Below are 27966 nucleotides of genomic sequence, written 5' to 3'. Positions count from 1 at the left end.
CTTTCAAAACTCTCAAGGTCACTTTACAGTTACAGGATAACTTTTTTCTGCGGGTGAGCAGCGGCCGCCACACGCGCCATTGTCACTCAACCTGGAAGTCACTCAAATAGAATAGTAAGACAAATCGATAGAAAGCTAGCTAGCAAGCCAATAGATAGCTAATAGATAGCCAGTCAGCCAGATAGCTATTGTACGATATGACAGAAAAGACAAATAGAATTAATAATAATACAATTAATAATTGTCTTTTTATTATGTTGGTCTTTTACAAGAGCCTCATGGTTTTGTGCTAAAGTGAACGCTAGCGCGAATGACTGCCGCTGCTCATCCGCACAAAAAAAAAAAAAACTGACTGTAATGTGTCCTTGAGAGCTTTGAAAGGCGCTTAGAAATTAAATGTATCATTATTATTATTATTATTATTATTATTATTATTATTATTATTATTATTATTATTATAAACATGATTTCGAATTGTCCATTCGTTACTTTGGTGATGAGGGCCCCTTGCATTTGGCTAAATGGTTAAACCTTGTTTCTAATTGGACGATGGAAAATCAAGGTGTTATCAGACCATAACATACTTTTTTAACAACAATATAAAATGTTTGCTATAATTCCAAAAGTTGTGTTTGCTGTAAACAATATCGTTCCATACCTGCAAGTGAAGTATGACGGTGGCATCAACATGCTTGCTTTTCTTCACCTGGAACTTCGGGGTCTTGTCAAAGCAGAGAGAACTATCAAGAGTTAATAGCAGTCAGTGTCAGTACAAAGCCATCGGACTTCTTATCAAAAGTGAAAACATGTCAGGGAAAGGCTTCGAGAACTACCGAACTTTGGGGTTAATCAGCGGCACTATAAATCATCATAGGTAAGTGTGGGGTTTCATTTAACATGATTTTGCATGTTACAGTATTAGTTAAATATGACCACACGTGTCACTTTCAGTTGAATAAGGGTGTGCATCTTTGTGCAACTTGATTACTTCCGTTGCTCATTTTTACTTCCCTTTTTTAACATTATTTTTAACGAAACCAATTGAGCTCCACGAGATTTTTTTAACTCCAGGCATGTCATGTCCAATAGCCAAAAGGGCATTTAGAATAAACAAGCATTACTCGAAATTTGAGGACTGGTAATAATAACAATTCTGTTCAGCACTAAAAATATTGCCTTTTTTCACGTAATTACGTGACAAAAAAGTTGAGCGCATCGACATCACAGAGCTAAGGTTGAAGGTTCGATTCCAGCCTCCTTATGTGAAGTTCGCATGTTCTCGCCAGGCCTGCGTGGGTTTTCTCTGATACCTTCGGTTTCCTCATGCATTCCAAAAACATGCATTGCGGGCTGACTGAACACTCCAAATTGTCCCTAGGTGTGAGGGTGAATGCAATCGGCTGGCAATCGGTTTAGGGTATCCTCTGCCTACTGCCTCAAGATAGCTCGGATAGGCTCTCGCACCCCCATAACCCTAGTGAGGATAAAGCAGCATGTGAAAATGTTTTGTTTAGAAAATGAATGAATGAATTAATGAATACTCTACATGAAAAGACACAGGAGTAATCAAAATTTATCGTTCCAGCATGTAAAAATGTTTTGATTGAAAATCAGTGTTTATTATTATATTATTAACCAGGATATAATCTGTAAAGTGGCTTTTGGTTCATGACACGTATGATATCCAACTTTGTGAAATTCCAAGTGGCACACACAGAACTGGTTTGAACAGTGACATAAGAATACATTGTCACGTGACACAAAAAAACACGCTCAATTACTGCTCTACCTGTCTTTTCACTCTCTTAGATTCATTAACTGAAAGTTTTTTCATTCACTTATGAACTGTAATTCATAAATATGACTCGGTTACAGTCACACATTTTGTTATTTGATCCTTTTTTGGGTGGTGGGGCGGGGGGTACGTGTGTTTTTACACAAATATCAACTGCAATTATGAATGTAGTTTGTCGGCTCCCACAATTATTCATGGGAAAGTCATTGAAAAATGGCCAGCAAGCTTTCCCCTTAGTTATCACGAGCATTTTCCGCCTTTTTTGTGCAATTCACAACACGAATAAAACAAGCAAAGGAAGAAAAGGAACATCAAACAAACAACAAGCAACCAAAGCAAGGAACTGCAATCAAAAAACACAAGTAAACAAAAAACAACAATGTACAAGTTCGTGCAACAATTTAGACATTGATGTCATATGCTATATTTTAAAAAGCATGGTTAAGCCAGCAATGGGGGATATACCAAGATGGTTTAAAGGACAACCGACGTCTCCGGACAAGTTGTGTCCATAATTTGTAAAATGCCTTCAAATGACTTCTACTGAGCGTATTTTACAAAGATTCCACCACATAGCTATATTTTACGTTTTAAAATTCGCGCTGAATATTCAGGAAGTCTTGTTTTTGAGTTGGTGACGAGTCCGTACGTGACGTCACTAAAGGAACGCCCCTGACTGGAAAAAAAGACACATTCTAGCAGTCCTTCCATCACGTCAATGTGTTTTGCTGTACTTGTTTGGTCTGAAAACCTCGTGGTGCACCCAAAAGCCGCCAGAAGAGGGCGTCCAAGCTCCATGGAAGGAATTTATCAGCCTGTGGAACCGGGCTGATTCATTCCTCACAACAGCTCGGTGGCCATTTTGTGTCTCTTTTTGGGTGAGACATTTCCCCCAAAATGGCACGGAATAAATTATTTAATCGATTGCAAACATGCATGCTTTCCTCTTCAGAACTATTTGAATCATATTCATAACTGGATGTGTAACAAGAAAGCATATTCTCAGAATCTGAAGCCATTTTGATTCTCCAGCAATGCAAGACGTCTTGGCGTGACATCACGAACTGGGGGCGGGACTTTTTGAAAATGCCCTACGCAGCTCAATTTTTTTTTCAGATTTTGGACACTTTAAGTTTTTATTGGTGTTTTGCATTTGACTAAAAATATCATACTGTGCGTTTTGGGTATTTTAGATGGTATAAAACATTTATCTTATGTCATTGAAGAAACAAAAACGTGACGTTGGTTGTCCTTGAAGATTCACTTCACCCCAATTCAACACATGGTTTAACAATGGCATTCTTCAATCTCAGAAAAATGTGCTGTTATTCGTTTATTTTATGTATTATTATTTCAGTGATCCTCGCTACTTCACTTATCGCGGTTTCAGTGCATCGCAGATTTCTTTTTAGGGGAAAAAAACGTTCAGAATAAAATAAAAAATGCTGAATGTACATGGCGTTGACATCACCCAATGACAGCAGGGTATCTCATGGTTTACAGCCTTGTGGATTGCCTGTGCATCTTCTCAGCCCCACAGAGCACCCCACTCTGTCTTATTATGAGGGTTATGTCCTTGAGAGTTTTGAAAGGCACTTATAAATGAAATGTATTATTTTTATTATTATTATTTACCCCTACTTCGCGGATTTTCGTGTATTGCGGGTGGTCCAAGTCCCCATTATCGCGAAGAACGGGTGATTACTGAATTGAATTTTTAACTGTGTTTTTGCTTGATGTGATGTAGTATTTGGATTGTTTTACCCCTCATATACAGTGCTTCTGTTTTTCGTGGACAACGTGTTATTAAAGTATGCAAAAAAAAGACTAAGCTAAGACTAAAAAAAGTTAATTAGCGATTTTTGACTTCTGGGTCGTGCTCCCATTGTGAAACTGAATTGGAATTATTTCTGTACCTGAACGAGCGACAGACAACAACTTCCTCTTCCTGGTCACGTGGGTACATATAATACATTACATTACAGAAAACACTCGTAAACAAACATTTTGGGAGTGAACGGCGAGACGAACACAAAATACTGACAATGCTTTGAGGGGTGCATTATTACATATTTGAATCCACATATATGTAAAAATATGCATTTGTCACCACAGTCACGATTGTCTAACGAGAATCATAAAATGCGTCACCAAAGTTCTGAATGTGTTAAAATGAGCATTGATTTGTATGCGGAAATATACGTCTCGATGTATACTCTTAATAACTACAGCAGCTCGTATCCCTGTTTAGGTTTCTTTGCGTCCTTTTAATTGATTTATATCTTAGGAATTTCTCCATTGTGAGACAAATAAAGATTTTCCATAGTACGTACAGTATGTGTTTGATACATAAACATTGAGCCTCATTATTGGCTATAGATTCACATTTGACTTTTGCTACAATCCTGCCGTACACGACTGCAAACATGCGTGCGGTGATTTGCAAATAGGTGACTGGAGACGACTTTTCACATCCGGACCACAACTGAGCGCTAACACTACTAATATTCCCAATTCCGTTGCCCGTTTTGCGTGTTTTGAGGAAGGGGAACGTATTTTGGGAAGGTATCGTTTATTGAAGATTCTTGAAAAATGAATTCGTGCAAGAATGAAAGGAACAAGTGGACTTGCTGGACGTCGACCAGTCTCCATCGAATCTGTCTGCCGCACTTGTAGAAGACTAGCGCCCTCTTGTGGTCTGAATGTATAGCTTCGGTAACACATACAAGGCACAGATTTGTGAGTGGTCGACCGCAGGACTGTAATAAAACTCACACCTTACACGACGATAGAGCCACACTAAATTATTGTTGTTTACAGATCTGACGCTGGCAGTTTTCTGGACGTGCATTTCCACTTGCAAATCAATGTACACAATTGCTCAATAATGTGACACATTTGTGGTACGGTGCATGCAGAGACACGTGAACTCAATTTTCACGCAAAAACAAAACATGATACAAAGCAAACAAATGAATGGCTGAAGTAAGAGGAACGCTGGCGCAAATGGCTGCCGCTGCTCACCCGCACAACAAAATCCAGTGACTGTAAAGTGTCCTTGAGTTTTGAAAGCCTAGAAATTAAATGTATTATTATTATTATTATTATTATTATTATTATTATTAATTTTTTTTTTGCTTTTTTGAATGTTGCTGTGCCGATTACCATTTTGTGTTTGGGAGCCTTTTACTGACCGAGTTTCTTGTTCTGTAGCCACAAAGGGACATATGTCTTCTTGTGCCGGTCCCAAGCCCAGATAAGTACAGAGGGTTGTGTCAGGAAGGGCATCCGACGTAAAACCTTGGCCAAAACAAACATGCGGATCAAACCTCTAAAGATGGAGGACACTGATTTGCTGTGTCGACCCCTTGAAGGGAAAAGCAGAAAGGAAAAGAAGAAGATTATAAAGGTTAATTTACAGTGTTCTTTGTAACCTTTTCTATCATGATAAATGAAAAAAAAAACGATTGCTATTCCTTGATTGAAAATGAGTACGCTTTATTTTACTTTGAAAAAAAATATATAATATGCCTTTTTAGTTAAAACGGTACCATATTCAGGACCTAAGTTTTTCTAATAGCCACCCACTACCTTGAGCAGTGGGGATATACAGGGCCGAAACTACCAGGAAATGACTTTAGTTCGCTGAAGAAGCATCTTGGATAAGAAGCGAAACGTCCGACACCTTCAAAGAAGTACAGATGACGGCTGAAGAAACCTTTTCATCAATGGACCACTCCTGTACGACTGAGAGTTTACACAGACGCCTCGAGCAAAAAAGTTAGTGGATTAGATTTAGGGTTAGATGAGTTTAATTTTCTGTACATTCAGATGAACATAAAATGTGTTTTATCAACTGGTAATCCATTTTTTTCTCTTTAAATATTTTTACATCGGAATGCATGTAGACCTAGAAAGACAAATACTATCTTGATTGTGTTGTAACATTTTTTCTGCAAGGCTTCACACGAAATGCCCTATATAGACATTGTTCTCATGCTGCTTGAAGTCTCCTGATTGATTTGAAATTTGAAGCAACATCAACCGGTATTTTCATTCATTAGGAGTTGAAATATGACTGCAAGATGGTGAAACTCCATGAAACCTCAGAGGAAAAACCTGCCCCATTCTTAAAATGGATCTTTTCCTATCACAGGCTTTATTTCCATGCATCAGGTAGGATTCATTTCCAAAAAAAGTTGCTTTAATGAGCATCTTGCAATAAAAGGCATTTTTTTCATCACAGAAATCTTTGCATGCCTTGGGAAAGTCAAGTAAATCTATCATACACGACATGACACAGAAAGAATATCACAATAATCAAGCGTTGAGCAAGTCAAGCGTTGAGCATTATATTGGCATCAAGCTTATATATATATATATATATATATATATATATATATATATATATATATATATATATATATATATATATATATATGAAATAAAATAAAACTACACTTTTTGAACGAGTTGAAAAAACAAAATCAAAAGGAAATGAATAATTACAATGATTCTAAACCAGGTTTGTATTAAAATCAGTTGTACTGTACATTGGATTGGATTAGCCTTTATTAGCAGTGGAGAAATGTACATTTCACAGGAGCAAACATGGGACTCACATCAATGTTTTTCTTTCTTTTCTATTGCGGTTTGCATATCTTACCTAATAAAGTGAATAGATTATCCACCACAGTGGAGTTTTTCCACTCATTGATATTTCAACATGTTGTCCACAAAGAAGTCTTTCAAACTCGCTTCCACATCAATTCATTATTACAATGTCTTCAACATTATGTTCGTCAAACTGTTTTGTCTTTGCTTGTAGTATATGGATTGATTTGACATTTGCCGCTACTCCGTCTGCTATTTTTATTCTTTGGGATATGAAAGGTGGCAGAGAGATGGTGAAACTCCGCGCAACCTCTGAGGTAAAACCCGCACAACCCCTCCATCTACTGAAATTGTCTCTTTTCCTTATACCAGGCTTTCGCCTTTAGCCTTTGTACTTGGCCGTGGTGGAGGAATGGTTGCCGAAACATCACATCCGATTAATTTTCATGAGAGCTATTTAACCCCCTTTCAGGGACAACGGTTGCTGCAGTGGCCACCTTATTATGTGATGAGGGTACAGATTATCCTGATTGATGCGTGAACGAGTTAATGAGATTCTTGTAAGAAAAATACCTTTTTCTTCCACATTCGCCTGCAGGCTTCTCTTATCTTGGGAAGTTTGAAGCCATACATGAAGGGGGTGATGATTGGCTGGCAAACCAGCAGATATATGGAAAAAAAAAGTTGTACCGGTTCAGAGAAGTGACTTGCATTGTTCATGCTGTCAAAAAAGACAAAACTGCAGCCAACCAACAAGTTGGACACCGAAACAATCTGAGGCGTGCAGGTCGTTATCGCTTTATGCTTATTTTCTTTGGACGTATCAAAACAAACAAGCAAGATCATGACATAGGACACCATAATCAGCCCAACGGGGAAGACACTGGTCAGGAAGGTAAAAATGTCAATGATGCCATTGACCTCGGACACCGAACACGCAAGTTTCACGACCAATAGACGGTCACAAAACACTTTGTTAATAAGGTTTCCACAGAATTTCATATTGACGACAAAGACAATGGCCAACAAGCAATTAGCACACGAAAACACCCAGATCAATAGCACGATGACACCCACTGTCCCCACGCTCATGATGGTGCTGTAGTGTAACGGCTTGCAGATGGAGATGTAACGATCATAAGCCATGGCTGCCAAACTGCAAAACTCAACAGTGATGGAAGTGTACAAACAACTCATCTGTAGAAAGCACCAGGAAAGGGGCACTTGATGTGTGTCTGAGAACATCTGTGAGAGCATGAGAGGATACAGAGACGTGCTGCCGCTTATCTCGTTCACCAGTAAGTTGCACAGTAATATGTACATCGGTTCGTGAAGTCTCTTATCCACAAATATGACCGCGATAAGCAGAGTGTTGGCCGCGCAAATCGAACAGTACCACAGCAGCAATATGGTGAAATACAAGTACTTCAACTGTCCCATGTTACCATAGGCGACCAGCACAAAGTATTCAATTTCACTTGAGTTCTCCATTTCTTTAGTGCACTGCTCCGAGGAGGCAAAGTAAGGCAGCGTCGATCCTAGTTGGACTCATACAAACACTTGTAAATCAATGTAAACAACACTTAAACAGACATTTAAGGCATGAGGAAGATTCTTGATGATCACCTGAGAAATGCAAAAATGTGTCATGAAAAACACTTAAGATGATGTTTCAGGTGGTTTTCATTTCCTTCCATTCGCTACTGTTGGTTGAATTTGCTGGATGCTCTGAAAGTGAAAACATAATCAATGACACACTGCAGGTACGAGACTTTGTGTGCTGCGTATGAAAGCGCACCTTGCAAGGCTCATGTTGAACTCGTGGTAGCTCCGGAATTGCTCCTCCCAGTCAACCCAAGAATATCATTCGCTCAATTTATACACAAGGTTCAGCAACGCAGATCACATGACTGCCTCAACAAGTCTTTTACAAGTCTCGTCTTTGATTGATGCATTTTTCTGTAAATATCAAAATCTACACACCCCTTTTCAAATCCCGTCACAATGCGGTAGTGGTGGAGCCCAAAATAGCAGGCAGGAGGAAGGGGCAGTGTGTATTTGACAAATTGTATTAAATAAAGTCTGCATGAACAAAATCTCAAACAACAAAGTCATCAGAACAAAAAGGTCCAAAGTAGCAAACAAAACCATGAGTAAAACATGACAAGACGAAACAAGCCTGAGAGGGTGAAACAAACAATGACCTGACGCTGAATGGTTGTGCCGGGAGTCCTTTTAACTGACACTCATCAAAATGACCAACACCTATGTCACCCGATAATCGCAAACCGAAACGTGACAAATCCCAGGTTACTGTCCAACACAGCACATCATTTCAAAACGTTTCACATCCTTTTATATGATCTTCAACTTTGCAGATCAATTTGGGAAGAACAAAATAATTTTGGAAATACTTTTGGATGCTTCTCTTGACTAATACATTCGATCAGTGAGATCCCTCTGAAGCCACGGAAGGTCAAATATGACTCTGACAATGTCTGCTAAAACCTATTTAAACATCTGACATTTGCTTTGGATGAATCAGATGCATTTTAGATGCTGGCTGTTGTGTGACGACCTCCATAAAACATGAGTCAGAATATGACGGGTTCATTCTGAACACAACCACACCAATTATGAAGAAAGTGTGCACACTTGAGCAACAACATTATGTGTTGTTAAGTGTTTATTTTTTTTAGATGAGATAGCCTTTATTCATTTCACATTGGAGAAATTCCCAATTCACAGCAACAAAGGTATGAAAGACAGAGGAAAGGAAAAATAATAAGTGGAAAAACAAATATAGGAGGAATATAGGAGTCAAAATAATACAAGATGACACAACATGAAATTTTGCTCCCCACTTTAAATGTATGCCACAAAAGATTTGCACTGGCTGGCAACAAATGATTTTGATCCTGATTGACGCAACTCAACAGTTGGATGGATCGCAGCCGACTTACTTCCTACAAACCGCGCCATCCAAAGCTCAGTTTATAAAAGCTTATCCTCTGTGCGAGATTGAAATTGAAGCTGCAGAACTCCAGAAGCCTCTTCCTGTGTTATGATAAACAATGAAACTATCACATTCAACATTGGAGGAGATGACATTCCCACTTTTAGTACGAGCCTTTACACACTCACACTTCTTAGACATGGAAACCACCAAAACCTATTTTGAGCAACATTCAGAAGGCATGAGAAATATCAGCACCAGCAACTACCAGGAAAGTAGAAGAGGCGGTCTTGTAATATCACCCTTTACTCAAGAGAGTTTGAGTTATACCATATAGCAGTGTTGCATGCACAAGGTCGATCAATGTGCTTCACGTAGTTAAAAATATAACATTCAAAGCCAGGGAAAGACGACAGATAGCTAGATCCACTAAACAACTACAGTGTTTTATGCAGTGGCGGACCGTCTAGGCCTGCAAAGCCTGGTCTGTGGGCCTAAAAATATCTGAATCACCGATTGATGTTATTGGTATATTTTGTCCAGTAATTCTTATTCAATAATTCCAAATTGTCTTTCAGCTTCCTTTCATTAATTTCCCCCTGTTGTGCTGCTTCCAGACGTATGTTTTCGTATTTAAGCATTTAACCAATTACATTTTAGACATCATTTGTTACCAGGGTTAGATATCTACCTAGACGCCTTCACAATCAGTTCGGCGCGCTCTGTCACATCAAATGCGTCAATCAAACTGTTGCTTTAAACAATCAGATTTTAAGTTGGCAACCCAAAAGGGGTACCAGCGACGTCTTGCAGGCATTGGTCAACGTCAGAGTTTTCGCAAACTATGATTGGCTAGTCACTAACTAGGCAATCATAGTTTGCATAAACTGTTTTTATCACTCGCCGCAAGTGAAAGGGGATACTGACCAGAGCTAGCACACTGTATGGTACCAAGCAGCAAAAAATAGTGGTTTTATCAACCCCCAATGGCTGAAGGAGAAGAATGGATTTGGTTGCAGATTTACTGTTAAAGCCATTTTCAAGACGAACTTTTCAAAAAAAGTTGGACATCATTAAGAAAGGTTGGACTAGCTAAGATAGCAAATAATACCTGTATTACAATTCTATGAGGTTATTATTGATGCTTTGACATCCTTCGCCAATCATCTTGTCCGTGGTGTGAAAGAGCGACTTCTGACCCCATCATGAATCTACACGTTGATGGACAAAACTCGAACAGTGGAATGGCAGTATTTCTTTCTTTATTTCCTGGCTAACAGTATCCTCTATTACAGTACAGGAGGTGTAGTAAATCACACCACACATTTTTTTACAGTGGCAGCTGTGGATTGAATCAGACGTAGCACTACTGAAGGCCTCAGAGTGACCACGGCCCGCCCCTGGTTTTATGTGCTTCCCAATCTCAAAAAGCTCTGACTCCGTCACAGGCCCGTAGTCGTCCATGAAGATTAAAAAGAATAAACTCAAGAATGGCTGAGAATATTAGAGGTCTCTGAAGTGGCCTTCGAAGAGAGCTGATCGGAATTCTATTCAACATCTTTGGAAGGAGATGCTACATTCAGTCGGGAATAGCCCCTTCACTATAAATCCTGTCTCAAAAGGCTGTGGAATATCGTCTATTGTCATCAAATTAAAAAAAAGCTGTTCTACTAAGGTTGAAAAAGCAAGGCAAAGTTTTTTTATTGGTGAGTTTATGAAAATACAGTAAAGTCTCGTTATATCGATATCGGATATATCGATAGTCCCGGTTATATCGATACTATTTCTATGCACGCACGGAGAAAATTACATGCAAACAGGGTCGGATATATCGATAGTCCCGGTTATATCGATATTTTTTCGGACTCCCTTGAATATTGATATAACGAGACTTTACTGTATTTCAATTAAAAAAAGTTATTTTAATATGCAGCATTGGTTAGCAACGATTAATAGGCTGTTTAGATAATTCATGGTGTCCCCAGACGGAAGATCGGTCAGGGACATGAGGTTTGTTGACACTATGAAACCGATATTATTTAATTGCACTTCAGTGGAAAATACAAATACTCTTTGCATAAACATCAACAGCCACATAGTAACTCTGTTATGCTCCATTAACAAAAAATTTCAGACAAAAGTACACTTGTCATAAAACTCAATCTTAAATGACACGACACCTGAGACAAAGTGTTACATCATTTCACGACAATCACGTGAAAAACAAAGGGCAATATGGGACCTTTGTTTGTTTTTACCTGACCTACACATCCCTTAATGACAGTTATTTTTCTCTAAAAAGACACAGACCAAAACAAGAGCAAATGAGACAAACATGTTTTCTCCAGTATTGATTAGACGGATGATTAGTTGATGTAATTCCCATGTTATGATTCCGTGACACATAAGGCCGCAACAGACACGGTGTAAACACGATGATTAAACCTCAGAGTCATGCGTCCACTATCCCCAGGACATCAATCTACTGTCAGTACACGGCACTGGGACTACACACTCCCTAGTGGTCGGGAGATTTCACGCAAACATGTGTCCGCAGTGCCTCCACACGTCAGAGTGGCAATAGAGGAGTCCAGAAAAAAAAACAACAACACGACAATAGCTCTCCAGTGCAAAGAATGGATGTAAAACAGACTAAATTGACTGACACCCTAAATTTGCATTCACTATTCATGTTCCATAAAACAAGTGAACATCGAATGAACTGGTTTCAAATACTTCTTGTACCTTTTCTGGGAGAGTTTTCACAGTCAAACTAGTGAAAAGTACATTTTAATTGAATGGCGACCAACAACCTTTGTATGTGCCCCTATTGTATTAAAATGGCACCCAAATATCGAAATGACATCTTCTTAGTGACATCAGTGCCGGTGGACATTGGTCGTCATCAGTGAGGACCATGAGCTCTAGATTTTTGGCGTGCGCAGTGCGTTACTTCGAAACCTTGTCAACTCTAAATGTTTACTGTCTTCGCAGGGCATCGTTATGAGTGTGGCATTGTGATTAAATTGCCTCGATCGGATTTATGAAAGGAAGGCCTGGTGGACCAATGCTTTGTGCATCAACATCACAATGCAGAAGTCAGGGGTTGGATCCCTGCTCAGGCCGCCCTGTCTGTAGTTTGTTTCTCTGAGCCTCCGTGTGTTTTCTCCAGGTACTCCGGTTAGCTCCCACATTCCAAAAACATGCAATCACAATTGTCCCTAGTTGTGAGTGTGAGTGCAGATGTGGCCTGCCATTACCTGGCAACCGGTTCAGTGTCCCCCAAAGTGTGACATATTTCAAAATGGATATAATTCAAACTTCACAATCTAGAAATTAGGGCGACCCACACATTTCACTAAATCAAATTTCTTTGGGAATTGCACACATATCGCCACGTTAAGCATGTTGGGTGAGTTAGAAGCTGAGATAGGAGAAACACCAGATCTTGAAAGCACGGGGCAAATTTAGCAGGAATGGGAGAACACCCCTTATAGTGTACAAAAGCACTTTGGCAGACTTCAAATGGAACACATTATTAATTTTCCAGTCCTCATGCACACCGGTGCACCTCTTCTCTACAGATGAATAGATAGATATAATTTTATTTTCTTTTTTTTTTTGATAAAGTTATTGACACCATCAACAAGATGAAAATTATGCAGCAAGATAGCCATAGCACAAATACACTATACACGATGAAAACAATGCTTTACCCAACATATTATTTGTGGACAATGAGTTCATGTCAATGTGTTTAGTCCAAAACAATGGGCCATCTCTACTGATCCTGAAAATTCTCAATCTTGACTGTGTTCCATACACAGTCAGGATTAATAAATAACAAAATGTATTCAAAAGTAGAACACTGTTGGATACTAGACAATTAAATAAAATATTTTCCTTCATAAACAAGGTTAGCTGTAATTCCCTGGGGACGGAATACACCGCTGTTTTCTGATTGGAGCTTGGTGGTGCTGGGCAAAAGGATAAGAAGAAGCGTCCAGGTTGACCATCGTCATCCTCAGCATCCAAAACCGTGTGACAAAGGGAGCAGCAGAGTGGAGGACAAGACGGAAGAAACAGGCCAGGGGAGTCGATGTAACAAATGGATCAAGGATGACGAATGCAACTGCGCTTAACTTTTTTCACTTGGCAGGGTTGAGTCACATGACACAGAGGCTACGATTGTTTCTGTTCGTCGTCACCTTGTTCTGTTATGCTGCCATTTTGCTGATCAACGGTGTTCTTATTGTTACCATCATATTGGAGAAAAAACTGCATGAACCTATGTATATCTTTTTGTGCAATCTGTGCATTAATGACCTGTATGGGACGATTGTCTTTTTTCCCAAATTCCTTCATGATCTGTTGTCCACGAGCCACGTGATATCTTATTTCGGCTGCCTGACGCAGGCTTTTGTCATCTATTCTTATGCGGCATCTGAAATTGCTGTTTTAACAGTGATGGCTTATGACCGCTACGTGGCCATATCCCGACCGTTGGAGTATCAGTCCATTATGACCAAATGCAGGGTGTTGTGGTTGGTGACCTTCTCCAGACTCGTGCCAATGTTCTGCCAGATGGTAGTGATGATCATGAGCTCCAAACTGGAACTGTGCGGTTCCCACATTAACAAACTCTACTGCGAGAACTGGTCCATCGTTAAACTCTCCTGCAATCCCATAACTGCCAACAACGTTGTCGGATTCATGATGATTGTATTTTATTTTGGACACGATCTCTATATCATGTGCTCTTATGTGCATTTAGTTAAATTAGCTTTTAGGTCAAAGGAAGGGAAAAAGAAGTTCACGCAGACGTGCGTCCCGCATTTGCTGTGTTTGTTCAATGTCACGGTGGCTTTACTCTTTGACCTCATGTATGCTCGCTACGGCACCAGCTCCATGTCTCAGGGTCTCCGAAATTTCATGGCGATCCAGATTCTCACCATTCCGCCGTTGCTCAATCCTATTATTTATGGCTTGAAACTCTCCAAGGTTCGCAACGCTGTTTTACAATATGTAAGAATGAAGAACGTCTGAATCACATAGTCTGATGCATCTTGTGCATGTCAATAATATAGACTGTTCTCTGATGTCATAAGAGGAAAAATGAACTATTCTTGTTCATGAAGTCACATTTTGTATTTTTTCTTTTTCGGCTGGCTGTAACAAATACAAGGAGCTATATTTTCAGTTGAATGCTGATTTTTGTAGTTCAAAACACGCCTGTGACACAGTATTTATTAATATAGGAGACTGGATATGCGACATACAAACGCTTACCAAATTGTGAAACATTGATAGGTAACAATTTGGCACTCCTCATTTTCATGTATAACATACAAATGCAACATCATGTATTTCTGATGTACTATACTGTATCTGTTCCCTTCTAAATAAAAAACAAAGCTAAAAGGTCAGTAATAATTCATATTCCCTCTTCATGTTGGTTAGTTAATGTATGTGTATGTATGTGTGTGTCTGTGTGTGCGTGTGTGTGTGTGTGCGGGTGTGTGAGTGGGGGTAATTTGCATTCATTGAGTTTCATTTACATTTGAACAATCTAATTGTCACTTCATCTGTGATTCTTTTTAGATCTATATTGATTTTGTAATTTGATTGTAACCACGTTTTACAAAAATAAACCATAATAAATTGATTTGGATGGATTCTCAAATACTATACAGTATATACATTGCATATTTGAAACACCACCTTCCAATTTGACACTTGAGTGTTTTGACTTTCACTCAATCTGAGTAAATAAAAAACAGGTTATGTAATCAGTTTTTAACCACTGCAGGTCTTACACCACGTTTTATGTTAATGTTATTTTTTTTTATTCACAAATTCGAGTGTCAAAACAGAAATGCATACTGTACATATACATACACACATACACACATTTTAAATGTACAGTATATGGCTTCATATGATATTAACTCTCTATTTATGTTCATCAATTCCTGTCATTTATTTATTTGGAGTGAAATTATACAGTATGGAGTGAAACATTAAAAAATGAGAGCATCAAAACCAGCCAAATTATCTGTTCATTTTCTGTATCGTGCCTGTCTTCATTTGTGTCCCAGGTGGGCAGAAGTCGATGCCAGCAGATTATGGGAGGGTTGCATGTCTATTGCAAGTCAGATGAATGAATACATTAACATTTTTGAAAGATAGCAAATGTAGTCGCACACTAGACTTAAATAGCAAAATAGCTGAATGCATACATCCAGCGGTAACCACAGTATAGATGGGGAAACGAGTAATACGTATTGCAAAGTTTGCTAGAAAATCTGGTGTTCCCATTTTTGTCTCTTGTATTGTGCATTTCAAAATGATCCCGTTTTTTAATTCAATTGCAGTGCCAGATTAGGTATGAATGTGACATCAAGTCATTGACTGGGTTATCTATCGCAACCATCAGTTGCTATTACGTGACATGCCACATCACTTGCCGAAAGATCAAAATCTGTCTTTTCATATTTTTTGGTGAATCTAATTAACCATCATAGAAAACATACTACAAATTAAAAAAAGCCAATCTAATCTTTCCATCTATTTATTTAACTGTAAAGGATGGAACGTGACCCATGTCTAAGACAATCTTCCACCTTTGGATGTGGACAGCTGGTCACTGTATTTTCTGCACTTTAAGGCGATTTGGAGTATTGGGCGCACCTTCATTAAATGGCCCATTTTAAAACAGTTTTGATATATAGGGTGTACCGCATTAAAAGGCACATAGAATAGAAGCTACCCACTAAAACTACACTAAAAGGAACACAATATAATACAGCTTTATCTTGACAGAGCTTTACATAACATTTAAAATACAACGTACAAGAAATCAGAATATCCATTCATATGTAAAGCATATCAGATTACAAGACACATTGTCAATTTCTAAGAAAATGGAATGCTTTTAAGTACTCCTTATATGCAGAAAACATTATATTTATTATGTCATCAATACCGGCGTCATCAGTGATGGATGAAACTTCCGTCTGTATCATCTCTGGAAAAGTTGTGTGGAATGACTCAGATGTGTCAGATTATGGCCAAGAAAATGGTGCGTTGAATTTGTGTGACAGCTAGCCCAAGACAGCCTTCAGTGCCGCTACGTCAAAGGTGTCAAAATCAAGACCCGGGGGCCAGATCCATCCCATCACATCATTTCATGTGGCCCATGGGAGCAATTATGTGTGTCAACTGTTATGATCCTTGCCGAGTTCTGTATCAAAAAGTCACATTGTAATGGGCAAAAAAAATAACATTGGGATTTTACACCGCCCCTCTGAAAGCCGTAACTCAGAAGTGGCCCGCGACAAAAAGAATGAGTTTGACACTCCTGCGCTGTCTACTTGCAGTCAAATCTAGCTGCGCACATTTAGCTGCCATGGCGTCTTGACAAATTCTGGTTGGTTCCCACGAGCTATGAAAAAAATTGCTTCATATCATCATAAACGAGTTAGGAGGTAATAATCTCCCTGTTTGACAAAGCATAGGACAGAAAATACAGATATCTGTTTTGAAATTTAGTGAGTAAAAGTACAGAATAGTGAACACAAATCTTAAAGTAAAGAAGAGATACGGGAAAAAAGTACAAAGTACAATATCTTTACTTTGTTACTTCCTACAACTGCATTGGGATCAGATCGAGTCCCAAGAGCGCAGCCAGAGACCATTAAAAGGAGCATGAACTCAAGACGCGTATTTCTTCAAATGTGAGAAGTAGCACGTGAAGAACAACATGAAGAAACGTGTTGGTAAGTGTGCAGCTTGTGACTTGTCACTGTGTCATTAATATCTTATTTTTATTTCAGTCTTGTAAGGTCATGGAGGGCAAGCCCTCACTTTCATGCATTTCAAGAGGACACACATTAAAAAGAAACAACAACAGAGCCAACCATGGAAAGAAGTGACATTCAGGAGTAAGATACTCACTGGAATAGAAGAAGAATTGATGGGTGGTTTTCTCGGGTTTAGTCAAGAATTGTAAATGTTTTGAGTATATGTATACAGTTTTAGACTGGTTAAATGCTAATTTATGGTAAAATTTTGTCTTTCATAGCTTTATAAATGGTGATGAGCCTGTGCATTAAAGTGCACACACTGCCAGCAGTGGATTGAGACTAGGTTGGGTAAAGGCATTTTGTCAGTGGGGCCAAGCAAGAGTATTTTTTTGGTTTTGTTTTTTTTAAGCTTCAGTTAACCTTGCCATGACACAAAACCAATCAGCCTGCAGCAATAACCTATTTTAACCGTGATCATGTTATCAGGTCACAGGATGCATAAAAGCGCTAATGAATGCTATTTGTAGACTAGGTTGCTGAAATGCTGATGTGTTCAATGGTTACATCCGTAGTTGAGGATAAAAAAATTGACATCACATTTTGGAGTCAGAGTGAACAAGTTGGGGAAACCTTTTTTTTTAAGAAAAAGTATAAACGGAGAACACGACAAAGAATGGTAAAAGTGCCACACAAGCAGTGTGTGAGCCAGAAAAAAAATCAACAGGTACAAGGCCCAGTGGGAGACACCCCCTCCATGCGTAGAAAAACACACCGAGGTGGACATTGTGTTTTCTTAAAAAAATATTGGATTATTAACAACTGACTTTATAGATTTAGGCAACAGTTTAATTCCGGCTGAGTCAATAACATCAGCATGTTAGATTTTTCACAATTTAAAATAAAAATGAAAGAACCTCCTTGCAAGGGATATTCTTGTAAAGCAGTTCAAGTGACATTTTTTGGGGAATTGAGAAAAATGTGTTTTCTTTTCTAGTTCGAGGTTAAAACTAATGCTTCACATTGTGCTTTAAGTTATTTTTTATGAAGGGGGTATGTTTAATTTAATTGCAAAAACAGACAAATGCAAGAACATGATTTAGTGTAGTTTAAAAACGGACAAGTCAGACATTTCCCCCAGAATGATAAAATTACACTGATATTAGGTGTCGTGAATAAAAATGAACAGTGGGTCAGTATCCTGCAATTATCATGTTTTTCCCTCTCTTTGTTCACAGGCATGGTTTCAAGTAACAGGTTGTTATGATTCTCAAGTGTGCGGGTATGAAAGCATGACCAACCAAACGCTGTTTGCTTACTTTAACCTCACCATGTTCTTGAACATCGGCCCATACCGCTACCCGGTGTTGGCCTTGTGCCTCCTCCTCTACATCTTCATCGTGTGCGCCAATTGGGCCATCGTGGTGACGATCTGCCGTGAAAAGAACCTTCACGAGCCCATGTACATATTCATCGCCTGCTTGTCCTTCAACGCCCTCTATGGCTCCACGGGCTTCTTCCCTCGCTTCCTGATGGACCTGGCGTCCGACACTCATCTGATCTCACGAACCGCCTGCTTCACGCAGATCTACTTCATTTACACGTACGGTTGCAACGAGATGACTACGCTTTGCGTCATGGCCTACGATCGCTACCTGGCCGTGTGCCATCCGTTGCACTACCACACCAGGATGACTGTGAAAAAGGCCCTGACCCTGGTTGGCCTGGCCTGGCTCTTGCCAGTCATCTTTCTCACCACGCTTATCTACCTGTCGGCAACACTGCCCCTTTGCGGCAACAAGATCCATAAGGTGTTCTGCGCCAACTGGAATGTTGTCAAGCTGTCGTGCGTGCCCACGGTGGTCAACAATGTGGTGGGCATGTTCATGACCATTTTTACCGTTTTCATCCCGTTGGCCTTCGTCCTCTACACGTACACGCGCATCATGAACGCCAGCTGTAGGCGATCAGCCAAATTCAAGGGCAGAGTATTCCAGAGCTGTTTGCCACACTTAGTCTCTTTAGTTATTTATTCCGCCACTGCTTTCTGTGACATTGCACTCAGCAGACAAAGTGCGGAGGAAATGAACCCCTTTGTGGCTATCGTGTTATCTCTTGAGTTTGTGGTTATTCCACCGCTTCTTAATCCCCTGGTGTATGGTATGAAGCTATCATATATACGCAGACATATCTTTAAAATGCTGTGAGGTTGTGCCGAACTGTGTTGGAGTCATCAATACATTTAAAATACTAATTTTCCTTTTTCAGGCAGCAAGATGAATTGAATTTGGGTCATATTGTGTTTTAAAAACATGAATTCATTCACACCTGAGAGCAATTTTCAAGCTCTTGAAGTTTGTAATAAATTCAAACCAATAAAGGCATTTTTCATTTGCATTTGCAGTATGCAGAATGTTTTTGTGACACTGTAAAATGCAAAACACAGTCAAGATGTTGTGTCATTCATTCATTTAAAATGCAATGTTATTCAAATTGTTGTGTTCTTGGATTTCAATGACATTCAAGTCAAGTCACAGGAATGCCTCATGATTCATGATTTCCAGACAGTTTCCTTGGTGGATGAATCGTGGCTCTTTGGCATGGACACCTCCATTTCCAACTTTCATACAGTTTGAAGCCTGGACAGATGAATCCGTGACGCAATTAAAAGACAGTTAAGGAAAAAAATGATTGGTCGCAAATGTGAATTTGGCGTATTGCTTGTTCTTATAAGAGGTTGTTGTGTACATGTGATGATCAGAAATAAAAGTAAAACAACATCCAAATATAGCTTTGGCTACACTGGTTGTATTAAAACAAGCTTTATAAAAATTGCAGATTGTATCTTGTTTGGACGCCATGCAGCTAACGTGCACTCAGATTTGCCCCTAAGAAGTTGAACCATTGCGTAGTGCATAACAAATAAATACGCCAATGTTTTGACATCCGTTCCTAACAATGCACCTGGCATTAAAACTAACCAGGGTGAGTGTTTTATCGAATACAAAACAAAACACCAAAATGGGATCACCTGACATAAATCAAAATTGACAACATCCTGCTCACCCTGACAGCACTGTGTAGCTCCTTCAGCCAGAGACTATTACACACGCGCTGCAAGAAGGAGAGGTACCGCCGCTCGTTCCTACCGACTGCTGTCAGGCTTCGCAATTCTCAATGATCACATGTGAATAAATAAATAAATAAATAAATAAAACTGGACACTTGTAAATATGGGTTGATGCAATACAGCTACATATATCAATATGCCTTTCTTGATACTCTCACTATGTAGTTTTTTTTATGAAACGGTTTTGCATATTTACAGTACACAGTTGACATTTTTATTTTGCTCTGCTTAGAATATCTTGTTTCTATCATTTCACACACCCCCACCCCATCCCCTTACAAATTGCTGCTGTGGACCGCAAATTTCCGCATTGTGGGACGAATAAAGGTTTTCTGATTCTGATTCTGATTCTGATAGCTCAGTTTCCCCACCAATACCTCAAAATGTACTTCCTCAGGCTGCTGAAGAAGCAACGGCAGTCATAGAATCAACGCAGTGTTCTTCCATAATGGTTTAGTTCAGGGGCACCACAAAAATGGACAAAATCATACTTCAATGGACAGTCAGTGCGTATGTTATTTTAATCTATTTACATTTGCTCCTCCCAGTATCTGCGAAATAGGATGTAAATGCCATCTCTTGCATATTCCTTGAGACAAATTTATTCACTGATAACGGCTATTTTTCACATTTGAAAGACAGTTAATAAATTGGGTTGTAGTGTTTTTACTGTGCTATGAGGTTTGCACACACTACATTTAAAGGACAACCGACGTCTCCGGACAAGTTGTGTCCATAATTTGTAAAATGGCTTCAAATGACTTCTACTGAGCGTATTTTAATAAGATTCCACCGCATATAGCTATATTTTACGTTTTAAGACTCGCGCTGAATATTCAGGAAGTCTTGTTTTTGAGTTGGTGACGAGTCCGTACGTGATGTCACTAAAGGAACGCCCCTGACCGAAAAAAAGACACATTGTAGCAATCCTTCCATCACCTCAATGTATTTTGCTGTACTTGTTTGGTCTGAAAACCTCGTGTTGCACCCAAAAGCCGCCAGAAGATGGCATCCAAGCTCCATGGAAGGAATTTATCAGCCTGTGGAAACGGGCTGATTCATTCCTCACAGGAGCTGGTCGCCATTTTTCTGCCTCTTTTCTGGGACGCTACATTGCCGTCCAGATGTCAAAATGACACGGAATAAATTCCTTAACCGATTGCAAACATGTATGCTTTCCTCTTCAGAACTATTTGAATCATATTCATAACTGGATGTGTAACAAGAAAGCATATTCTCCGAATCTGAAGCCATTGTTTTGATTCTCCAGCAATGCAAGACGTCTTGGCGTGACGTCACGAACTGGGGGTGGGACTTTCTGAGATTTTGGACACTAAGTCATTTTTATTGGTGTTTTGCATTTGAATAAAAATACCATACTGCGTGTTTTGGGTATTTTAGATGCTATAAAACGTTTTTCTGATGTCAGTTAAGAAACAAAAAAGTGACGTCGGTTGTCCTTTAATGCTTTAGTATATCAGGCCCAAACACTCCCTCCAAATGCTCCTGGCCCGGCCCCTCTGTCAAATTTTAGAACCAATTGTGGCCCACGAGTTTGCCCACACCTGCTCTAAACAGTAACCCAAATATAACCGTATAGTGCTTCTTTGCTAATTTGCACAACCATGTGGAACAGCATCCCATGATAGTCATTGTAGGTCCAGGTGTGTGCTCACTTGTAACCAATGTCACTGATCTATATAATCTCCGGCACCAGATACTTGAAGGCGCTCAAGGACATCTGCATAATTGCACACTTGTACTACAAATACAGCGACTGATCACTTTAAACCGATCAAAAGGTTTCTTCAGTCGTCATCTGTACTTCTTTGAAGGTGTAGGACGTTTCGCTTCTCATCCAAGAGGCTTTGTCAGTTCGCTGACGAAACCTTTTCATCGATGTAGTACTCCTGTATTACTGACACTTACACAGACTGATCACTTTAAAACGGTTTAATGATTTTCTGCACGAAGTGTATAACTCTTCGCATATTTTATTCTGCCACTGTTCACTTTAGATCTGCTCGATACTTTGTACATTGTCCCTCAGTTGTTCTTGAAAGGGACCACTGCGCAACAATTCACTTACAGTACAGAATGCCCTCCTACACTTATCTGTAATGTGCTTGTTTATGACGATACTATTGCTACGTGTTCTACCGAAGACACATTCCTTGGGTGTTCTAGATACTTGGCCAATAAAGATGATTCTGAATTCTCAAAATGAGTTGCTGGATGCGCACATTAAAGACCTTGCTACCTTGATTTTTCAATTTGTGTCAACAATTGCAAACCAAATCCTGTTCCAATTCACAGTACGAAAGAACCAAGAACGACACAGATATTGTCAGCCTGGTTCAACCAAGAATGCATCCGTAGGAAAATTTGCGAATGCTTGGCGAGGAACATATCCAATTTCATGCTGTTATCATAGAATCGGAGGAGTGGGCTGATTGAGGTTTTGTTGTTTATAAGTCCATGGACGCTCTGCTTTCCGGAGACTCGCGTTCTTAGTTAAAACGGCGAGTTCACAAGACCATATAAGACTTTTTTTGAGTTCAGAAAAGGCCAATGTCTTTCCATAGCTTTGCTGATATTCTCGATTCAGTAACATCATAAGCCAAATTGGCTTGTCATATTAACTGAAAAAAAGCATCTTAATTGCACATTTTACCTCCGCATGAGATGAATGTTCTGTTTGCCAGAAACTGGCTGCTTTCAGGCTAGCATACAGTTTAACACATTCACCAATAAATCATTCTGAGAGGGACCATATCAAACAATTCTCTTAAATAAGGAGAAGGGAGAGAAAATGTTCTCCAAATGTGTTTTTCCTCCAAGTCACTTCTTATCCCTGTTCCACCACTACTCCCCACCCACCTTGTAAGATTTAAGATTTCACTCAATTAAGATCTCAAACATCAAAACAAGGAGTAAAAATAACAACCATTTGCTTTCAAATGTTAAAGGTCATCAGAAAAAAACAAGCACAGATAAAAAAAAACAAAAAAAACAAAAAAACAACAGGAACTTTGGTACTTCCAGTCGCTGCACTGGCGTCAGATCTCGTCCCAAGAGTACAAAGATGCAGATTTATAAGATGCATGCAGCCATGGTGAGCATGTCTAAACGTGAGCAGTAGATCACGAAGAACAGCATGAAGACGCACGCTGGTAAGTATACACTATGGATGTAGCTTTTGAGTGTGTCATATATTCTTGAATTTCAAACCTTTTATTTATGTCTTTATGGGGAAAAAAATAATTGCGGGCAAAGCCTTCACTTTCAGTGATGCTGAGAAATGGAAACAACCGCGCACACAGAGGTAAAAAGATGAACCAGTTGAAGGGAAATATATTTTGATCATTTTGAAATAATATACAGTATCAATTGCAGTCAATATTCCGTAATTATGCAATAAAGCAGTATGACTAAAGAGAGTCACTGATGGTGTCCGTGGTCCACTTGACTGACTTTGGCGCAAGCAGCCGTGATTCTGTGTGAATACTTGTGTGAATGTGTCCTAAAATTGACTCATGGCAAATCCTGAGTGACATGTGACTAAAGAAGAGAACCGGAGGCAGTAGTAAATGAATGGTAAGTTTTATCGGGTTAAGTCTCATGAAGCGAACTTTGAACAACAAACACTTGAGTGCTTATGATGAGACCAGTGAGGTACTTTTGAAAGGGAGGGAGCATGTTGACATTCAAGATTTTGTAACTAAATAGGAGTCATGTTACAAAAGTGCTTAACATCAAATCGACATAGGGGTGCCCGAGCCGGGGACAATGGATTCATGTGAGGGGCACGTTAACGAAAACAAACAAAGCCTGTAACAGGGGCTTATTCCAATTCATGTTATTTACAGAGTAGGTTGGCGAGATACCACATCTTTCCAGTGTAAACTATCAGAGACCACAGTTCTTGTTGTGCACTAGCACCTCAGTCTGTAAAGAGTCGGGCTTTACAGCAGGAGGGCATACTTTTTGAGGCTCGGCATGGATTAAAATGTAAAAAAATGGCAACAAGTTACTGGCGATCTACGTTTCTGCTTGTTGGTAACGGTGGAGACGCACCACTGTTTGCAAACCTCTTTCCTTCTCCCCATGTATGTTGTGTACAAATAGAAAGGTGAATGACAGTGATGGAAACATTGAGACAGAAGAAGAAAAAAGGCCAATAAGGAGGGGGAGCGAGAATACTTTGGAGGCTGTTTCATAGCGAGAGGACACAGAGCAGAAATAAGAGATGGTGATAAAGAAAGCGCGATGCAGACATACAGATAGCGTTGTTTGTATGTGTTGAAAAACAATACTTGCCCATTTGTGTGTGTGCGTGTGTTTGTCCATCCAGCATCCATTATTTTAGCTGTTTATCTTTACTTTGGATATGCAGTGGATAATGGATGAGGTGGACATTATTTTTTTAAATGGTGTGTTTGCTTCTTGAAATTTTAAGCAAATGAACTTTGTTTTAATACTTCAAATCTGATAATAACTAAATTGAACTACACTATCTCAGGCAACATGTACATGTTATTACTTTATCATATTGAAACATAAACCATTTAAGCTATGTACCATTTACATTTGCAGGATGCTGACAGTGAGCATATCACAGCGAAGCAACACAAATATTTTAAGAACAAACAATAGGTAGGTAGCACAACTAAGCAAATATTTTCACGTTTATTGTGACGATATATTTCATGGGTATCCAAGTGGCATCTATTGGATGTTAAACAGCACGTACAACACGACTTGGGGTATTGTGATACATTGACATAGTGATACAATTGAAGGACAGTTTGTTTTAAATCAAAGCCAATTCTTTGGTTTCAAATCCGTCTCCCTTAAAGCCCTTAAAAAACCAACCCTGACCATTAATGTTTGTATTTTCTCTCTTCCCAGACAGTGTCAAGTAACAGGATGGATCCCAAGTATGTGGCTATGTGAAGATGCCAAACCTAACACTGTCTCCTTACTTTAACTTGACCATGTTCTTGAACATCGGCCCATACCGCTACCCAGCGTTGGCCTCTTGCCTCCTCCTCTACATCTTCATCATGTGCGCCAACTGGGCCATCATGCTGACCATCTTGCGCGAGAAGACCCTTCACGAGCCAATGTACATATTCATCGCCTGTTTGGCCCTGAACGCGCTGTGTGGCTCCACGGGCTTCTTCCCCCGCTTTCTGCAGGACCTGGTGTCCGACACGCACCTGATCTCACGGGCCGCCTGCTTCACGCAAATCTTCCTTATCTATGTGTACGGCGGTAATGAGATGACCACACTTTGCGTCATGGCCTACGATCGCTATCTGGCCGTGTGCTACCCGTTGCACTACCACACCAGGATGACGGTGAAAAAGGCCCTGACCCTAGTCGGACTGGCCTGGCTCTTACCCATCTTTATCATAACCACAGCCATCTACCGGGCCACCACGCTGCCCCTGTGCGGCAACAAGATCCAGAAGGTGTTCTGCACCAATTGGAATATTGTGAAGCTGTCATGCGTGCCCACCGATCTCAACAATGCATTGAGTATGTTTATGACCATCTGCACCATTTTCCTCCCGTTGGTCTTTGTTCTATACACATACATGCGCATCATGAACGCTGCCTGGAGACGCTCACCAAAATTCAAAAGGAAAGTATTCCAAGGCTGTATGCCACACATGGTCTCCTTTGTCATTTATTCAATCGCCATATTTTGTGATCTCGCCCTGAGCAGGTACAATGCAGAAGAGCTGAACCCCTTTGTGGCCATCATTTTATCTCTAGAGTTTGTGATTATTCCACCAATTCTCAACCCTTTGGTATACGGTATGAAGCTGGGGGATATACGCAGACACATTTTTAAGATCCTGTGAGATTGTGATAGTCAGTGGTGTGGTTAGGCGGGAATTCTGAGCATGCCAGCAGCCCCCAAATAACCTTAAGCCTTGTCAATGAAAACTCAATTAGGAGATGAACGCACTCGTAGCTTTTCAGTTGTGAAGTTACGATGGTGATCACATGCTACTGTGCCCAAGAATCAGACAGTCATCAACCTGCATGTACAATGAACTATGGAAGACTTTGAAGGGTCCACACGCATGTTGTGAAGTCCCCGGGAGACTCTCTGCTGCAGCATGCGAAGATGAATGTGACACAATGTAAAAAGTGAAATGACAGATTGTAAATGGACTGTTTGGTAATAAGATGGTGTTATGATTCTCCCTTAATTTTTTTGTTGGAGGAATCATTTTATGACTAATTTTAACACATGTTACATTAGTTATCATAAATACCGTGCTGTCATACTTTTAAATTCTTTGTTCAATGTGAAACTTTAGATTTCAACTACAATTGGGTGTGAGGTATTTTAGTGAAGATGGGGATAGATCATGTGGAATGCAGTATTGAGGTACAGTACAAGCAATTGAATCCATGTCATGGATGCAACAGACACCAATCAGCAGTGCCACAGAAGAGTTTGTTCACCGAGTGTGGATACTAATTCTACAGTTCTTTTAAGAGCTTATTTTCCGACTACAATTTAACTTCTAAGGATATTTGGACAACTAACACAACGGGAACTCATTGAAATATGGACGCGCACACACGCGCACACACACGCACACACACAAATACACGCACGCACGTACGCACACACACACACACACAAACACACACGCACTCAAAGAAAACTTAAAAGTACTAGTAAACATCAAATAACGTTTCAGTATGTTCACAATAAAAATATATACAGTAAGTACTTACATAGCAACCGTCTTGACCAATACAACGACATCCATGTTTTGGGCATACACCGAAGAATAATGAATGCTGCCGGTTATGCAGTAAATTAATACCGATTGGCATTATGGGAAAAAAAACTCCTACCCGGAAATCATGCACTCCTAATTGCTTTTGCATAAACTCATTCATCGGGCGCGACAGAGCGGGGACGGGAAAATTGGGGAGGGGGTGATACTTTTAATAAACTAGTTCAACATTTTCTGCATCCGCAACAATGCATTGCTGGACATATTGAAAACCTGACAATGCAGCCCAGCCCTCTGGACGAACGGATGGGATTGGAGGACATGTTTCTATTTTTAGCACAAAGGTAGCGCCTCGAATTTCTTGAGATTATTTTCTATCAGAAAGGTTTATTTTCTTATTAGCAGAAATGTATGGTTTCAAGGTTGGCACCTGACACAAAGCATGAACTCACTACAATGGTTTTCAGATCCAACAAACCAAACAAGTCTTTATTGGGGCCTTGGGATAGAAAATTGTTTGCATCTCTGAATATGGTGCCATCATCATTAATGCGTTCCCCAAAGGCACTGCTGTCCACCCACCCAACGTGGCTTTTATGATCTCAATTAATCAATATTCAATCATAGTTGCCTTTTTACGCACTGTAGTTATTCAAAATGAACAAGACTCTTTTGAACAAATGTCAGCAAATTACTTTCAACTGCAAAAAGAAAAAACTCAGAAAAAAAGGAATATACAGATAACTAAAAACATCTACTCAAGTACAGTAACAAAGTATTTGTACTCTACTGCCCACCGATGAGCTGTACTGAGATCAAGTCCCAAGAGTTTCGAGAGATAGCATTTAAAGATCCGTGCACTCATGGTGTGTCTAAACGTGAGCAGATCACGAAGAACA

At 39.7% G+C, this 27966-nt stretch overlaps 4 protein-coding genes across 7 annotated transcripts; 3 read left to right on the top strand and 1 right to left on the bottom strand.

The window, feature by feature from the left end:
• Positions 1-679: 679 nt before the first annotated feature.
• Positions 680-27142, bottom strand: LOC148894750 (olfactory receptor 4B13-like). Of its 4 annotated transcripts, XM_089002305.1 has the most exons (4): positions 8208-8242; positions 6983-8137; positions 4990-5162; positions 680-740 (listed from the first exon to the last, which is right to left on the bottom strand). In XM_089002305.1, the coding sequence occupies exons 2-3, from the start codon at positions 7898-7900 to the stop codon at positions 5127-5129; spliced, it is 954 nt and encodes a 317-aa protein (XP_088858431.1). In that variant the 5' UTR covers positions 7901-8137; positions 8208-8242; the 3' UTR covers positions 680-740; positions 4990-5126. The 4 variants fall into 4 exon arrangements, 3 of the variants coding, with proteins under 3 accessions (XP_088858431.1, XP_088858432.1, XP_088858433.1); XM_089002306.1 differs by having other exon boundaries at positions 6983-8236; XR_016115738.1 differs by lacking the exons at positions 680-740; positions 6983-8137; positions 8208-8242 and adding an exon at positions 27063-27142 and having other exon boundaries at positions 4993-5162.
• On the top strand, positions 755-14780 carry LOC148894753 (olfactory receptor 10H4-like). The gene is made up of 2 exons (XM_089002308.1): positions 755-874; positions 13282-14780. Exon 2 carries the CDS (start codon positions 13485-13487, stop codon positions 14409-14411), a length of 927 nt encoding a protein of 308 aa, XP_088858434.1. The 5' UTR covers positions 755-874; positions 13282-13484; the 3' UTR covers positions 14412-14780.
• LOC148894752 (olfactory receptor 6N2-like) lies at positions 17037-19948 on the top strand. Its single transcript, XM_089002662.1, has 2 exons — positions 17037-17143; positions 18406-19948. Exon 2 carries the CDS (start codon positions 18460-18462, stop codon positions 19372-19374), a length of 915 nt encoding a protein of 304 aa, XP_088858788.1. The 5' UTR covers positions 17037-17143; positions 18406-18459; the 3' UTR covers positions 19375-19948.
• LOC148894751 (olfactory receptor 10T2-like) lies at positions 25238-26417 on the top strand. The gene has a single exon (XM_089002663.1). It carries the CDS (start codon positions 25256-25258, stop codon positions 26168-26170), a length of 915 nt encoding a protein of 304 aa, XP_088858789.1. The 5' UTR covers positions 25238-25255; the 3' UTR covers positions 26171-26417.
• Positions 27143-27966: the final 824 nt, after the last annotated feature.

This window comes from Hippocampus bargibanti, linkage group LG08, assembly GCF_051943395.1.
Source record: "Hippocampus bargibanti isolate YZ-2025 linkage group LG08, ASM5194339v1, whole genome shotgun sequence".
Taxonomy (NCBI): domain Eukaryota; kingdom Metazoa; phylum Chordata; class Actinopteri; order Syngnathiformes; family Syngnathidae; genus Hippocampus; species Hippocampus bargibanti.
The sequence above is the reverse complement of the archived record's forward strand: the minus strand, read 5'-3'. Positions and strand labels throughout refer to the sequence as shown.

Coding starts and splice junctions, on each gene's coding strand:
- LOC148894750 (XM_089002305.1), bottom strand. CDS start 7,900: ATGGAGAACTCAAGTGAAATTGAATACTTTGTGCTGGTCGCCTATGGT. Junction 5,163..6,982: donor GGCGAATGTGGAAGAAAAAG/GTATTTTTCTTA, acceptor TTTCCCTTCAAG/GGGTCGACACAGCAAATCAG.
- LOC148894753 (XM_089002308.1), top strand. CDS start 13,485: ATGACGAATGCAACTGCGCTTAACTTTTTTCACTTGGCAGGGTTGAGT.
- LOC148894752 (XM_089002662.1), top strand. CDS start 18,460: ATGACCAACCAAACGCTGTTTGCTTACTTTAACCTCACCATGTTCTTG.
- LOC148894751 (XM_089002663.1), top strand. CDS start 25,256: ATGCCAAACCTAACACTGTCTCCTTACTTTAACTTGACCATGTTCTTG.